Source organism: Tympanuchus pallidicinctus, unplaced genomic scaffold (genome assembly GCF_026119805.1).
Source record: "Tympanuchus pallidicinctus isolate F22 unplaced genomic scaffold, pur_lepc_1.0 scaffold8, whole genome shotgun sequence".
NCBI lineage: Eukaryota > Metazoa > Chordata > Aves > Galliformes > Phasianidae > Tympanuchus > Tympanuchus pallidicinctus.
The window spans coordinates 52,352,080-52,367,358 of NW_026294802.1; the positions used below are offsets into that span (position 1 = coordinate 52,352,080).

Below are 15,279 nucleotides of genomic sequence, written 5' to 3' on the forward strand. Positions count from 1 at the left end.
CCGTTCTCAAGCCCTATTCGTCTTCTCCACTCTCTTCTTCACGTTGTTTGGCATTAAAGAACTTCTCAGCTCAGACTCTCGGCTGTCCAAGATTTTCACAGCGACCGAATCCCAGCCGCTCGCCCAGCTCCGCAGGTCTCACACCCGGCCCCCTCGTTACCCTCAGCGCTCCCCCCACAGGGATTCACCCCCTCGGCCTCCCCCCCTCCCCGCTCTGTGGAGGCTGACGCGCCACCAGCAGCGCCATCCTCGCTCACCCAACCCAACAAACCCCCGTCCTTCCACCCGCAGCGACTCGCGACGCTCTCATCTCGGCATCCCCGCGGGAAATCACAGTGCTCGGAGAAGCCCCCTCAGCCCCGCGTTTTGCCGCCCCCAAGCGCCCCGCGGTTCCTTTCCCAAGCGACCCCCCTCAGGGAGGAGGAGGCACCCACCCGCCCGAGGTTGAGGAGCAGCGGCCCGTCCTCCTCCATGGCGCCGAGGTAACCGCGCTCAGGCAGCGCCGGGGCAGCCGCACAACGCGGGGCCTTCGGCGGCGGCGGCGCATGCGCGGTGCGGGCGGGCCGGCCGCGAGGCGGCGGTAAGATGGCGGCGGCGGCGGAGAGCGGGGGCGGCCCGTCAGCGCCGGCGGCGGGGGAGGAGGAGCCGCCTCTGGGACTCGATTCGCTGGTGGAGGAAGCGGCGGCGACCGCGGCGGCCAGCGCGGGGTTCCGATTGACGGCGGTGAGGAGAGAACCGGCGGTGCGGCTGCAGCACGGGGTCAGCGGGTTGGAGCCGCTGGCCTGGTCGGAGGATCACCGGGTGTCGGTGAGCACCGCCCGCAGCATCGCCGTGCTGGAGCAGCTCAGCGACGTGCACGGCGGCGGGCAGGAGATGGTCATCCATCGCACGGCCGTGCCCGCGCCCGGCGCCGCCTGCCTGCTGAAGGTGAGCGGCTGCGAGGCTCCGAGAGCCGTACGGGGACGTGGTACAGAACGGCTCCGAGGACGAAGTGCCGCTCCAAGAATCGCTTCAGCGCCGACACTGAGAGCTGCGGGTGTAATTCTGAGTGGAAATGCTGCTCGTGTTGCTGTTGGAGCGGAAAGATTTCCACGTTTCTCTTACGTTCCTCACCCACACAGCACTCAGCCCCGGCTGAGCATCTCAGTAATCAGTCAGTGTCACTAATCATTAATGTTATATTTCCAAATCAACACTTGAGATTACATAAAGCACCTCATATTTCATTTTACTCCACTCTCAGTGTTGTTTGAAATCCCCCTCTGGACAGCTTGCAGAGCTGTTGTATGAAAATATTCTTTGGTTCAGCAGACAAAGATTCAGAAACCTGAAGTCCTGGAAGGATGCAGCTCAGAGGGAACACTGATGGTTGGATGTGATCTTTGCAGTCTCTTGTAACTTTAGTGATTCTAAGTCAGAACTTATACAAATTTTGGCCAACAGAGAAGCTTCAGTCACCAAGATTGACATCAAATAACTTGAGCGCTGTAGCACAGGTTGTGATAGAAATGCTCTGTTTCAGATGGCTCAGGCTGGACCACGCTCTGTGCACCTGACTGAGCTGTACGTGTCCCTATTCATTGCAGGCAGTTGGACCAGATTGGCCTTTAAAGATCCCTTCCAGCTCAAATGCTTCTACAGTTATTAACTCCAAAAAAGTCTTCTTCAAATAACATTCTAAACCTTATGTTTTTTTTCGTCATCTTTCAGGTTGGCCCAAAAAAGGAGGTAGCGGAATGCAAAGAAAAGTTTGCCAATTCCATGGATCCAACTGTTAGTCAGACTTTTATGCTGGATCGCGTGTTCAATCCAGAGGGAAAGTCGCTGCCGCCGATGCGAGGATTCAAGTATTCCAGCTGGTCACCACTGGGCTGCGATGCCAACGGAAGGTGCCTGCTTGCAGCTTTAACCATGGACAATCGATTGACCATCCACGCAAACCTCAACAGGCTGCAGTGGGTGCAGCTGGTGGACCTGACGGAAATCTATGGGGAACGTTTGTATGAAGCCAATTACAGACTGACGAAGGCTGACACTCCCAGGGGAGAATTAGAAGACTTCTCTGAATTTCAGCGGCGGCACAGCATGCAGACCCCAGTACGCATGGAGTGGTCGGGTATCTGTACCACTCAGCAGGTTAAACACAACAACGAATGTCGGGATGTTGGCAGCGTGCTCTTAGCAGTGCTCTTTGAAAACAGTAACATTGCGGTTTGGCAATTTCAGCTTCCGTTTCTGGGTAAGGAATCAATTACTTCTTGCAATACCATAGAGTCCGGAATAAGTTCTCCGAGTGTCCTGTCTTGGTGGGAATATGAACATAACAACCGAAAGATGAGTGGACTTATTGTAGGCAGTGCTTTTGGACCAGTTAAAATCCTTCCCGTCAATCTGAAAGCAGTCAAAGGCTACTTTACGCTCAGGCAGCCCGTAGTCTTATGGCAAGAAATGGACCAGTTGCCAGTGCATAGTATCAAATGTATTCCTCTTTACCATCCCTACCAGAAATGTAGTTGTAGCTTAGTGGTGGCTGCAAGAGGAGCTTACGTGTTTTGGTGTCTTCTGTTGATATCCAAGGCAGGTCTGAATGTCCATAATTCCCACGTGACAGGGCTACATTCTTTGCCAATTGTATCTATGACGGCGGACAAACAGAACGGCACAGTGTATACGTGCTCCAACGATGGAAAGGTAAGGCAGCTGATTCCTATCTTTACAGATGTTGCTTTAAAGTTTGAGCACCAGCTGATTAAGCTCTCAGAAGTGTTTGGCTCTGTGAGGACTCACGGAATAGCTGTTAGCCCCTGCGGTGCATACTTAGCAGTTATTACAACCGAGGGCATGACTAACGGCCTTCACCCTGTTAACAAAAACTACCAAGTTCAGTTTGTTACCCTTAAGACTTTTGAGGAGGCAGCTGCACAGCTCTTGGAATCTTCTGTACAGAACCTTTTCCGGCAAGTGGACTTGACAGATCTTGTACGCTGGAAAATCTTGAAGGATAAGCATATTCCTCAATTTTTACAGGAAGCACTGGATAAAAAGATTGAGAGCTGTGGTTCTACTTATTTCTGGCGGTTTAAGCTGTTTCTCCTGAGGATTTTATACCAGTCAATGCAGAAAGCTCCCTCAGAGGTGATGTGGAAACCTTCCCACGAGGATGCAAAAATACTGATATCTGATTCCCCTGGAATGGGCAGCACTGAAGACGATCAAGAGGAAGGAACTTCTAAACAAGCCAGCAAGCAGAGCCTATGTGACACAGGCAAAGGTATGGACATAGATGACACTGCAGATGATTCTCTTCCTCAGTCGAGTGACATAGGAGGCCGTGAGCCAATGGAAGAAAAGCTTCTTGAAATACAGGCACAAATTGAGGCAGTAGAAATGCACTTGACACGAGAACACATGAAACGGGTGTTGGGAGAAGTTTATCTACACACATGGATTACAGAAAACACCAGTATTCCCACCAGAGGAGTCTGTGATTTCTTAATGTCCGATGATGGATATGATGACAGAACAGCACGAGTAAGTGCACCTCTATGCTCTGGGGATTTGGTGTTACAAGTTCTTTCACCCCCTTCCACAACCCTAAATGAGAACACAGCTTGGGTAGGAAAGAGAGCTGTAATCATGTAATCCTCACTAGACAGCTCCTACAGTGCATACATCTTAAGTTGTGCTTCCTTGAAATTGTGGAACAAGAGGGAATGGAAGTACAGATGTTGAAGTCTGGATCAGGTACAATAAACATGTGTAAACACAGTTTTGGCAGAACATGGGAGAGGCTCAGTTATTCCACAGCTGTTGGTAGGTTTAGAAGGTGTGCTGATTGAGAAGAATGTTTTTGTGGCTAAGTTCACTTAATTTAGCATCTCTTCAAAACTAAACCTAGGGGCTGTATCCTCTAGAAAGTTACATCTGCAGTTGCAGATGTAAGAGTTGCAGGCCTGCATTTCTCTGGCAGGAAATCAGTGATCAGTGAGCCCTGCACTGGGCAGTGAGGTTTCCTTCAGACAAGGAAGCTTCAGTGGGAATGCTGCCCTCAGCCTCCCTGCTCTTAAGACTGGATGACAGGATTGTCTCACATTTGTCTATGCCTCTTTGTACAAGCAGAGAACAATGCTTTCCTGTACCTAAATTCTCAAACCACTTGAGCTGTAAAAGCCAATCTTTACATTGCATCCAGAAGGACAAACAAGCACAGTTTCTGTTACTGATGCAGTGTAGTGTTCTCTGCAAGCAAGCAGGGCACAGCTTCGGCTCTTCAGTAATTCACTGGAAAAGCATTCTGGCAGAACTGCTGTGCTTTTCTAGGACCCAGTTACTATAAACTGAAGGCTTAAGATTCTACTTCTTACAGTGATTAAAAGCTGACTTCCAAATTCTATTTTATCTATTTGGTTTGCTGTCACATTTTAAAGGTTCTCGGGATGTGGTTTACAAACTTGACATTGAAATGACAAATCTGATCATGTAGAGGTTCTAGTGTAAACGTTGTGTATCCTCTGTGATGACTGCTGAACACATACATCCCACTAGGTGCTGGATAGGTGTTTTGGTTTGGTTTTTTTTTTAGCACATTCACTGTGATACACATAAAAACTTCACTGTAACACTGAGATCTTCTAAAGTGCTACAACATCAACTTTTCCAGTGGCGTTTACATTTATAATTAACCTAACACTGTTGCTTTCTGTACCCCTTTAGTACAGCACAGATTAATCTAGGAGATCCTGATAAAGCAAGAATCAATTAACGTCTCTTTGACAGCCTTATGTTTCTGCTTCTGGATATGCTTGAGTGAAGTGGATAGGTCTTTGCATCCTGTATCATGCTCTAAAATCACTATATCCTGAGAGACTCCTCTACCTTTCAGTAGGCAGCTGTCTTGCTATAAACGATGCTGACTGCTGTGTATTCCCAGGTGCTGATTGGGCATATCTTAAAGAAAATGAACAAACAGACTTTTCCAGAGCACTGCAGCTTGTGTAAGGAGATCCTGCCATTCACTGATCGCAAACAGGCAGTCTGCTCCAATGGACATATTTGGCTCAGGTAATCTGTCCTTAGAGTTTTTGCCTTTCCCCTTCCTCCCCTACATAAATTAAACGTGTTTCAATATCTAACATCAAATTCTTTGTAGTTCTGGAGTAAGAAGTCGTGAAGTCTGTTGCCATACTGCAATTAATTGCTTTTTTTTTTTTTTTTTTTGCTGGCTCTTATGTGTCCTCATCCCTGAAAGAGAAGAACACTGCAGTTAGAGAAAACACTGTAGTTGGGACTTGGATCTTTTATCAGTATGCTGTTTTCAAAATAAAATGCTTTTGATCATTTAACTCTTTTCTTCAAGCACGGGGAGGGATGGGACAGGGAGAACGCAGGGGGAGGATGAGAAATGAAGCACATGTCATCCTTTGGAACAGCATGTAAAAGTATTCTAGCTACTTCAGCACTGAAAACAAAGTGAAAAATGATAGGCAGCAGCCATGCTGAGAAGTCAGACATATTCTGGAATATCTAGAAAAGGAAATATTTCCACATCAACGCATCAGGATGCTGTTGGTCCCTGGAGCCTTAGCATGGCAGCAGTCTCACTTCAGAAAAGCCTTTCCCACATACATTTTTCTTAGCAGATGTAAGAGCTATTTTGGCTATTTTGGCTAAATCATCACTGCTTTTGGTTGGAGACACCGTGGTTCTTCCCCTGTGCAGTGGCTGTGGGACATTTTGCATCTTCTACTGTCCACTAGAGTTCTTGGGCCAATAATGAACCTTTTTTCGCTAGAAAGCTGGGTTTGGGGCTTTTTAACTATGTTGTGCTTGTGAAGTTTCACTTACTTGAATGAATGAACTGTCAGTTCTTGTGTTTGATGTGGCTCACGCTGCCCTTACCTCAGGAGGCGAGGTCTGTTGGGAACAGAACCCAGCCAGCCTGTGGGCAGGGTGTGTGAGCAGGTTACCAAACCCCAAGCTTTGGGATTGAAAGCAACTTGTCCTTTCTCAGGTGCTTTCTAACCTACCAGTCCTGTCAGAGTTTGGTGTACAGGAGGTGTTTGCTTCACGACAGCATTGCACGGCATCCAACCCCAGAAGGTAAACCATTCCTGTGGCCCAAAAGGGCAGGACTGTGTATTTTTACATCTTATTTGCATAAAGACCTGAATTAATTTCACTGACTTTTCTCTTTCAGGCAGCTGTATGAAGGTACTAGTATGCACTGCGTGCTGTCCTGGTTTTGGCATGCCTTATTGGTAGATGTTAATTACAAAATAGCTACTATGGAAATTAACTTGTTAGTATTGTATTTTATGACAGCTGGTGAACATGTAAACTACAGTAGGGTGCTACAGCAGTTAGGTTATATTCAAGCTAAAGAAATGAATCAACACACAGTTCTGCAGATGTGGGATGTCCCTGACATTCAGTGCAAGTTGTATTGATGCAGCACAAGTTAAGAAAAAATGAGCATCCTGCTGGCTTAGGCCCCAAATTCTGTTGATACTTTTCCTCTATAAGGTGTGAGAATTCCTGTCATCACTAAGATCAACTACAGAACTGAAACCTCCATAGAGAGAGGCTGTAACCTTCATTACCTCCACATTGGAGGGGGACAAAGAGGAAGGAATTACAGACTGCAAGCAGCGCATGTAATTTCATTTAAAAAACAAGGATGTTAAATTCTGGCATTGTGATTCTTCAATTTTTGTTGCCTGTTTGAATTATGTGACTTTTTCCCATCTGAGACTGCTTAGCTGAGTATGTAATGATGAAGCATCGACTGTTTCACCTTAGTTTTGTCGCCTGCTGAAATGAGATTTAAGCTGTCATTACTTGGAATTTCAAGTCAGAAATGGAGTTGGACTCCCTGCACTCTCAGTTAATCCTGCATGGTGAATGTATGCAGACTTTCAGGATTGCTGTTTAGTCTGTCCATGTCAGCACCATTTCTGTTCATCTGCATCTCCAGTTCTAAAGAGTGTTTTCTTATTTGCAGATCCTGAGTGGATCAAGAGGTTATTGCAAGGGCCCTGCACGTTCTGCGACTCTCCTGTGTTCTAGACAAGAGCTGTGTAAAGACTGAAACTATTTTCTCTACTGCATAAGCTCCCTTCACAGTCTAGAATGATATCAAGTGCAGGAATACAAACTTTACTGGAGGGGGAGGACTCTGTCTGACCCTGTAAATAGAACGCTGGATGTTCTAGAAACCCCCTGTGTCCAGAGGCCATTCCATGCTCCAGCAGCAGAAGTACATCTGGAAGAGTGAGCTCATTAAGCACCCCATTGATGTGTCAGCAGCTGGACATGCTTCCTTTCACCGAAAAGAAACTGAAGTCTTAAGCACACAGAGTGAACTGTCCTCTCTGCAGGACAACTGTGTGATTTCCCAAAAGCTGGGAGGGAACAGCAGAGCTGCCTCTTGAATAGCCTTGGTGGGTAGAGCAGGCTTTAACTTGTAGTGCTTGTTTGCCTTTCCCCCCACAATACGGGCACTTCCTGCAGAATATTAAACGAACAAAACATTTTGTGGTTCTAATTTCTTGAAGAGCAAAGCCAGGGTCAGTTGCAGCCATAGGAAAGAAATGGGCCGACACATTAGTTTCACCCAAAGTCTTGAAGAATGACTGCCTTTGAGCTGTCGTAACAGTGTTGCAGTTAGAAGAGTAAACTATTGCTTGGATCAAATACAGATCAGTAAGAAGACTTTTTAAGGTAATAGATTTTAAACTATTAGCAATTAAACACTAATATATATAACATTCCCAATCTCAGGTCTCCTGCCCAACTTTCTAAAAGAAGTTCTGACTGCTTCCCAATGCATGTACTTCTCACTCCATTTAACCCTTTACCAACAAGAATCCTCTTTTCCAGAGCAAGTCAGTACCAAACCCACTACCAATTTACCTTAATTTCAAATGAATTGAGTCCCCTCATACAGACTTTGTTTCACAGAAATCTGATGTAAGTAATCACTCCCAGATGACAGCTCTTTTCATAATAATGCAGTTAAAGCAAAACAAAAGCTCCAACATGGCCAATGTACTCCAGGTAAAATTTCCACAGCTGGTCTTGGAGCCTGGTGAAGCTGCTCTTGTATAACCCTGACTTTCTCATCAAGAGATTCATAGACAAGGCAGTGATGTAGCATGGCTGAGCCCAGAAATCCGTTCTGCTTTCAGAAAGAAATCTGTCTTTTGCATCTAGTTCACACAAGGAGCAGGAGAATCCTTTTCAGCTTCCTATGCAGTGCTAGAGGAACGATACCTCTGAAATACGTGTGGTTGTATGGCACAGTTGTCTTGTTCAAAAATCACAGTCAAATAATACAAAGTTCATGTATTTACATTCCTCAGAATATGAATTGGGACACTCAGCTGTGCTGCTCTGTTTGTGACAGTGTCAGTCTCCAGCAGTGCATGTGTGGATTGGTGCTTAGTTTCCTTCATTTAATGACTATGCATATTTTCTTCTTGTTCCTTAACCTCTAGCAGGAGCAAATGTTTTGCAGCTAACATTAAAACAAGTCGGCTGTCCTCACTATTTGGTGTTCGTGCATTAAGCATGACAGTGCTTTGACTGAGAATAATACTGAGATAGTAGACTAGAGCAACGGAAGCACATTTATCTGTAACATAATTAGTCTCGTTTGTAAATATCCTTGGAAGTGATACCATGACTGTATTAAAGAAATGTTTAGTTTTTTATTGCTGCGCGTTGAACACTGAAATGACTTTGTGGTGGCTGCAAAGAAAAGGCAGATCGTGGCAGCATCTCCTACAACAAAGTCAAACCTTGCTGCCCAATTTGTGTGCAGTCTGAGGCAGAATCTACCTGAGACAGCACTGATGTTCTCCTTCCCAGTGTTTGTGGGGCGTGGGGGGCGCAGTGTTTATTTCTGATGTGAACAGAAGGTGGTGACAGGGAAAGCACATGAAGCAGAAGCTTCAAGACTTCACTTGGGCTGTCCTGACCACTTCTCTCAGTGAATAAATATCCCCACTCAGAAACTCACCTGATGACAGAGCTTTCCAGAGCTGCACGTAAGAACTCTGATATTAGATTAATGCCCTGCTCTGCTGAAGTGTTGGTTGGCTGACTGCAAGGTTCACTGTGCTGCCGTTAGATGAAAACCTGGTTTTACTTCAAGCAGTTCTCCTGAATTTCCCTGGAGTTTTAATGCTTTAGACATGTAGAAGCTAGTACACCTAGCACTAATGTTCCAGCATTAATGTTTATTTTCCTTGTCTTTCAAGGCAGTAGATACTCACTATACCATTGCCAGTTTATTTAACCTGATTTATGACTGCTGGGAGAACGGAATTTTAAAGCCAACGATGTCAGCTTTGTCTGCATGCCAGTGGAGATCCTTTAGCACAAAGCTTTCACTTCTCACCCTGACCCATTCACAACAGGTAAAGAGGTATTGTGATTTATTTTTTAAACAGTCATTGGTCCCTGAATGTGTTTTTAACTAGTGTAGATTGAGTAGTGTAGCCTCAGACCAGTAGCATTTAACCTCAGATGTTGATCTTACTGGGTTTTTCTGCCCAGCTGTCAGCTGAAACTTCAAGAAACCTTTTGTCTGTCTTGGACACGTGGCTTGCAGGCCTAGAAATGGGAGGTTTAGTCCCGTTCCTGGTAAAGTACTGTAGCAGCCTGCAGAGCTGCACCCTAGTGCATCATCCCTTGTGTTTTCCCTTATCAAAGCCTTTGCTTTCACCCCACGTACAGAGAAGGGCAGCGGATGAAGGAGGTACAAACACCTACTGCTGGGTCCTTGCACTGTTTTTGCTATGAACAGAGCTGCCTTCCCAAACTGGTACCTGGCAGAGCAGTTCTGCATTAAGGCCCAGTCTGGTCTGAGAAACCACGATGTGCTTCTCATTGCAATTAGGAGAGTTCATTGCTCTTATCCTGGAGAGAAGAAATCCAGGCTGTTGAGGAGATGGACAGAACAGCTTTGGACTGGTTTTGGACAGTTGTTTTGCCTTGATGTTAAATGCCATTGTTTGAAGTAAGGTGAGAGTTTGGGGTGATGATGACACTTGGTTCTCCAAACTCCATCTCCTGCTCTGGAATCAGTGACAGTGCAGCTCATCACTGCCTTGTTAATTAATTTAGCTTTGGGGTGGGGAAGTAAACTAGCGTTTACAGGAGGCTTGTTTTCACAAGTGTAACTTCTCAAATACAAAGCCCTTCTCTATTGCTTACCCAGTTTGTAAAACAGTGGGCAGCACTTGAAGCCACAATTGCTGGCATCTCAGCAACCACCTCCAAATAGGAAATCAGAGAGAACCAGGAGAAGAATGTCATCATTTTTTCTGGCAGCCACGTGGTAAGTGTGCTGACAGCAGCCGTTCAGTGCCCACCACAGTAAGTTTGTTGCTGTGCACTGGTTTAGCAATGCAGCTGGAAGCAAGGGCAATAGCAGAATTAGCCTCAAAGTGCTGGTGGTTGCAGCAGAAGGGAGATTTATAAGTTTCTAAACTGGAAGAAAAAGTTGATGGGATCTCAGTAAATAGAGGTGAAATGCTCCAAGTAGTTATCAGGACTGCTTTTCTCAACCCCCCTTTTGAAGCTTTCTATATCAGGCCCGTAAATGCACAAGCTACACTTGCATTTTAAATGTACACTGACGAGGGAAAGGGTTTATCCTTTAACAAGAGCTGTGGGATGCCTGCTAGTTTACTGCTTTGCTGCTACGTGAGATTAGCAAAGCTGCTTTTCCCATCTGGGCGGGTAAACAAGGAGGATGTGAGCTTGGCTCTATGCACCAAGATTCCTACTCTGCCTATTGAAGATGGAGGAATCTTGACAAGAGTTCAGCATTCTCCTGGAAGTCTCAGGCCAGGATGGCTTTTTACAGTTACATGGAGGTCAGCACGTCTGCACAGCAGTGTCTGCAGAGCTGCTGTTCTCACTTCTAGTGGAGGAGGGCCTTGTATCCACACTGTCACTTAATCTGTGCTAATCCTTTGCCAGACTCAGTTCTAACTCATACAAAGCGTGCATTAATACTTTACACTGGAGTTGTTTCCAGACCCTTGCTGACAGTAGGAATATTCTTTTTCCATAGCTGTATTTTATTACTGCTGATTCAGTTTTCACTTGTCTTTATTTGAGATACCCAGAACTCCTGCTGCTCTGTCACCTGCGTAAGGACCTCAGCAGTGTCACAACTGCCTCTACATGACTAGCCAGAGCAGTTTCTATTGCTGCAACACAGCAGGTACACAGGGCTCCATACTAACATTAACTGCATTGCTATCCAAGCTGTGTGCATTACAGAGCAGCAAAGGGAGTTTGCAAATTTCCTGCACTGTCTTAGGCTTCAGCTAAATCATTCCAAGTGTGTGCATCTCATCTGGAGTACCTCCATCACAGAAGGACTCTTGCACTGCTGAGAGCCTACAGCCAGAGTTCCAGGGCCACACCAATCCTGTAGCACTCTTATTTAACACTAAGCATAATAAGCCAACCCCCAAAGGGGAAAACCCAAGAGCCACCCAAACAGAACAGTTCACATAAGATTTAATTTAATTGCTCTGCTAATTTAATGGATCTCTTCATGCTGCTTCAAATTCTGTTCTGCAGTGTAAGTGTTGTAGCTGGCAGACTGCACGGTCCAAGCTGAATGAAAAGCATAGATGAGTTCTCATCTTCAGTTTCTGGATTTTTCTTTGGAGATTCAGTTCACGAGAGGGTCTGACAAAGCTGCTGTGAATGTTGATGCTATGTATATGGCACATTTTGTAAACGTGAAGCAAACTGGGATGAATGTTTTATATACTGCATTGTAATCCTGCTCCTTTTTTTAAATTCTAAATAAATAAATAAAGTACTTGTTTGTAACGTATGTATTTTAAGGAAGTGACTTCTTGGGAGGGACACAGAGTGCCAAGAGCTGGAAGGGACAAGAGAAGGTGAGGCATGTAAAGCACACGGTCTTTGAGCATAAGGCTTCGCACTCAATAAAAGTCTCACTTCCATAAGGACGACACAGAGCAGCAGATTTGACCCCGTGCCTTTTGAAAGTGGGATTTCTCAGCTATGACATACGAAAGACTTGAAATACAGGAGCTGTGGGAAAGGTGAATGCAGAGCCAGGGGCTGTTTGTGTCAAGGGAGCTGCATGGTGCAGACGGGCAGCTCTTCTCAGTCTCTGACTGCTGTAACCCTGGGCCTCATTTGCGCTATGAAAGGATAAATGTTTTTAGCCTAGGCTGCCGAAACAGGATAAAAAGATCAGCTCTTGATTTTAATCTTTAAAGAGATGAGAAGAAAAGAAAGTTTTAGTTCTGCATCTCTAACAAAGTGGCTTGCTGGAGAAATGGAACAGTTGTGCCTCATTTAATTAATCCCGAGAAGTTATTTACAATGGAAACTATTTGGTTAAAACAAATACGGAATGCTGAGCTCTTTATGAACACCCAAATAACCAGGTTGGGGATGAATAAGCACTGTTCATCTGTTGTTGCACACAGAGGAAGGGAGAAGTAAGAAGTCTGAGACATGATTTAGAGGCAAGTTCCACGGATCTGGACGATGACTTCCCAGCTATGGCACTTGCAGTTTCGACTCCTAGGTGCCACAACACTGGTGGTAAAGCCAGAAGGATGACCTGAGGTCCTCAGCTGTACAGCCCTTCCCTCCTCACCTGTGTAGGTTCAGCCCCTTACCCCTGACACCCTAAGTGCTGCATGGCAGCTCTCCAGATCCACAGTTACACTAAAGAAGCAACTTGCTTCCAAGGAAGGGGTCTGACAATCACTTTTTTCTTTTCTTCCATAGAAAGAAACTGTTCTGGTTGGAGAAAGAGGAGAACAACCCAGGACAGCCTGCCTGTAGAGAGGAATAAACACTGTATGAGTAAGAGCAATCCAGAAGTCACCTTTGAGGCTGTGTTTTATGCAACTTGACCCAGATGGGCAGTTACAGGGTCAGAACTGCAGTTTGCACCTCTGAGAAGCAGACCCTGAGGCACAGGAACAAAAAGCTTAAGGAGCTGTAAGGATGCCTCCTTCTCTTCCTTCCATCATACAGCTTCTACAACACCCCGTGAATGGACGTAAAACCAGCTACAGCTAAGATTTCTGTGCTGGCATCCTCACCTGAGATGTGTGCACCTAAACCCTTAAAGGAAAGCTGAGAAAGCAAAAAAGGCAGGGTAAATCCTTCAAGGGCCACAGGCACCCCTGCAGAGACAGGGCTGGAGGATTGGGTTTTCTACCCACAGCACCTGAGTGTCCTTCCACAAGGCACACGGAGGAGCCGCTCTGTGGAGCAGGCAGATGGGGAAGTTTGTGGAACAGCTGAATGCGTTCGTTTTGTTGCAAGTTACATCATTACCAGCATAACCTATGGAGTGCAGCACAGCCTCCAGACAGCCCTCCCTGCAAAGTGTCTTTGGAAAACTGATGAAAGATGTCTGCTCCAGGACTGGGCACACGGTGCAATAAGTAATGTCTGTTCCCTGCTGTGTTCTTACCGCCTCCTCTTTACCGTGTTTCTCTCATTGCTTAACATTTGTTTTGCCGGAATAAGATGCTAATAAAATCAAGAACAGTTACCAAATTGGTTTTCAAGTGTTGCATTCCAATTATAAAAACCTAATTCCTCCTCCCATCCGCTGAACCTTTTTGGTATTAACAGGCTTTACTATGCAAAGTGATGCAGGGGCTGTTTCGTTTACAGTAATTAAATGAATGTCAATTGTTTTAGTTGTTTCCGAGGGAGAGTTCTACACGAGTATTAGCATGTTCTGCTAACCCTTACGTTCTGCTCTTCAGGCCTGCTGCAAACCCTTGGGGGTTGACCATTGACCTGAGACTGCGTACCCAGACATGCCAAGTGCATCTCAATGAGACAAGCTCTTTTTCTCAGTTTCTATGGAACCAGCAGAGCGGAACTAATATAACGTCCGCATATAGATGAAAGAATGAAGAGGAAAAAGGGCTTTACAGCTAAATTAATTAAGCAGATGTACCTGTCTAATTAAAGACAGGCCGTCCCTTTTGTACCCTAGCTGCAGTACAAACAGTATTTAAATACACTCTCTACCCATTTCATCTATCAAAATATTTAGTTGGAACACTCAGATGAAGGTGATATTAGCGAGATGAGCTTCCCATGTATTATTAATAGAAGGGCTCCCAATTATGCATGAATGCTACAGCATATCTTTATAGTAATAGCATAAAAAACAGCTGCCCAAACAGGTTACCAAACAGCACATTTGTAACAGGTAAAACTGTTATAAATGCTCTGGCCCAGCTTTACACAAGGGTTTGCAGTCAGGCCCTGCGTGGCTGTTCCTGGCACCGTGAGTTGAATTTCTCAGTGCAAGAGGCACAGAGGACTCAACTCATATTGCCAGTACTAGAGACTAACTTATTTATCCTGAGATCTTTAATGCTATCCCTCATTTTGGCAAATCCCCGCTCATCAAACCTCCCAAAGGTTTTGAGAATTCTGACCTTAAACTCTCATCATCCCTACCCCAAATAACACAGCACCACCGGAGCCACCCAGCTAAGCAGGGCCTTCCCAACCAAATTTACTCCGCAGGTGCAAGGAAGGATTTGAGCACACATATCCTTATGGTACTCCATATACTTGATTAAAGACAACAACAGGGACATACTTGATAGCAGCAGGAGCAGAGAAGTCACAGAACCAAAAGGCTCCTGGGGGCACACGCATCCTACCTCTTCCTAGACATAAAGACTTCAAGGAGAAAGCTGAGGCACCCTCAACCCCTGCTCAAGGGGAGCTCACACTCATACACAGCAGAAACAGTCATAATAAAGGCATCAAACTCAGTGAATCGCAACAACAAATCACACTCCTTCCTTGGAAGCATGAAAGATGCACGTTCCCATAGCCAGGCTCTAATTAATAGTGCTGTACTTCTCACCTCTCGTGATTTTCTAATTAAGAAAGACTTACCTGAATTTTAGGGCAACCCGATCCAGGCAGAGCAAACCCCAGCCAAGCTACAGCAGCCCCAGGTGCAACCCCAGCCAGCAGGAAATAAGATGGGAATAGCTGCTACAGAAGAGCCTCTAACACAGGCTGAGAGCCTCGTTATGCCCTTAATTGGGTTCTAAATGTGATGAACCTGCTCGTGGTTTTCTGTGACTCTAGAAACTATCTCCTGTTCTTCTGAGTGTTTCTGCCTGGCTGTGTGATTGCAGAGCAGATCGCAGGGACCGTCCTGCTGCTCTGCCAGAGTATTTTAAGAAAGTTGAGTGAACAAGGGAACAAAAAACC

General features: G+C 45.6%; 2 protein-coding genes across 7 annotated transcripts in view; one reads left to right on the forward strand and one right to left on the reverse strand.

Annotated features, from left to right (window-relative positions):
* Nucleotides 1–568, reverse strand: part of DDX31 (DEAD-box helicase 31) — a 42,589-nt gene extending 42,021 nt beyond the window's left edge. Inside the window, exon 1 of one of the 2 annotated variants that reach the window (XM_052669445.1) lies at nt 435–561. In XM_052669445.1, the coding sequence (XP_052525405.1) occupies nt 435–473 (39 nt within the window). In that variant the 5' untranslated portion in view covers nt 474–561. Of the gene's footprint in view, nt 1–434 lie in introns of both variants that reach the window. The other variant, XM_052669446.1, reaches the window with a different exon arrangement.
* On the forward strand, nt 562–11,862 carry GTF3C4 (general transcription factor IIIC subunit 4). 5 transcript variants are annotated; one of them, XR_008202959.1, is made up of 6 exons: nt 562–927; nt 1,711–3,531; nt 4,931–5,061; nt 6,011–6,099; nt 7,001–9,419; nt 9,715–11,862. XR_008202959.1 is itself a non-coding variant. In XM_052669442.1 (5 exons), exons 1-5 carry the CDS (start codon nt 586–588, stop codon nt 7,063–7,065), a joined length of 2,448 nt encoding a protein of 815 aa, XP_052525402.1. In that variant the 5' UTR covers nt 562–585; the 3' UTR covers nt 7,066–11,862. The 5 variants fall into 5 exon arrangements, 1 of the variants encoding a protein (XP_052525402.1); XR_008202960.1 differs by having other exon boundaries at nt 9,739–11,862; XR_008202961.1 differs by having other exon boundaries at nt 10,223–11,862.
* Nucleotides 11,863–15,279: the final 3,417 nt, after the last annotated feature.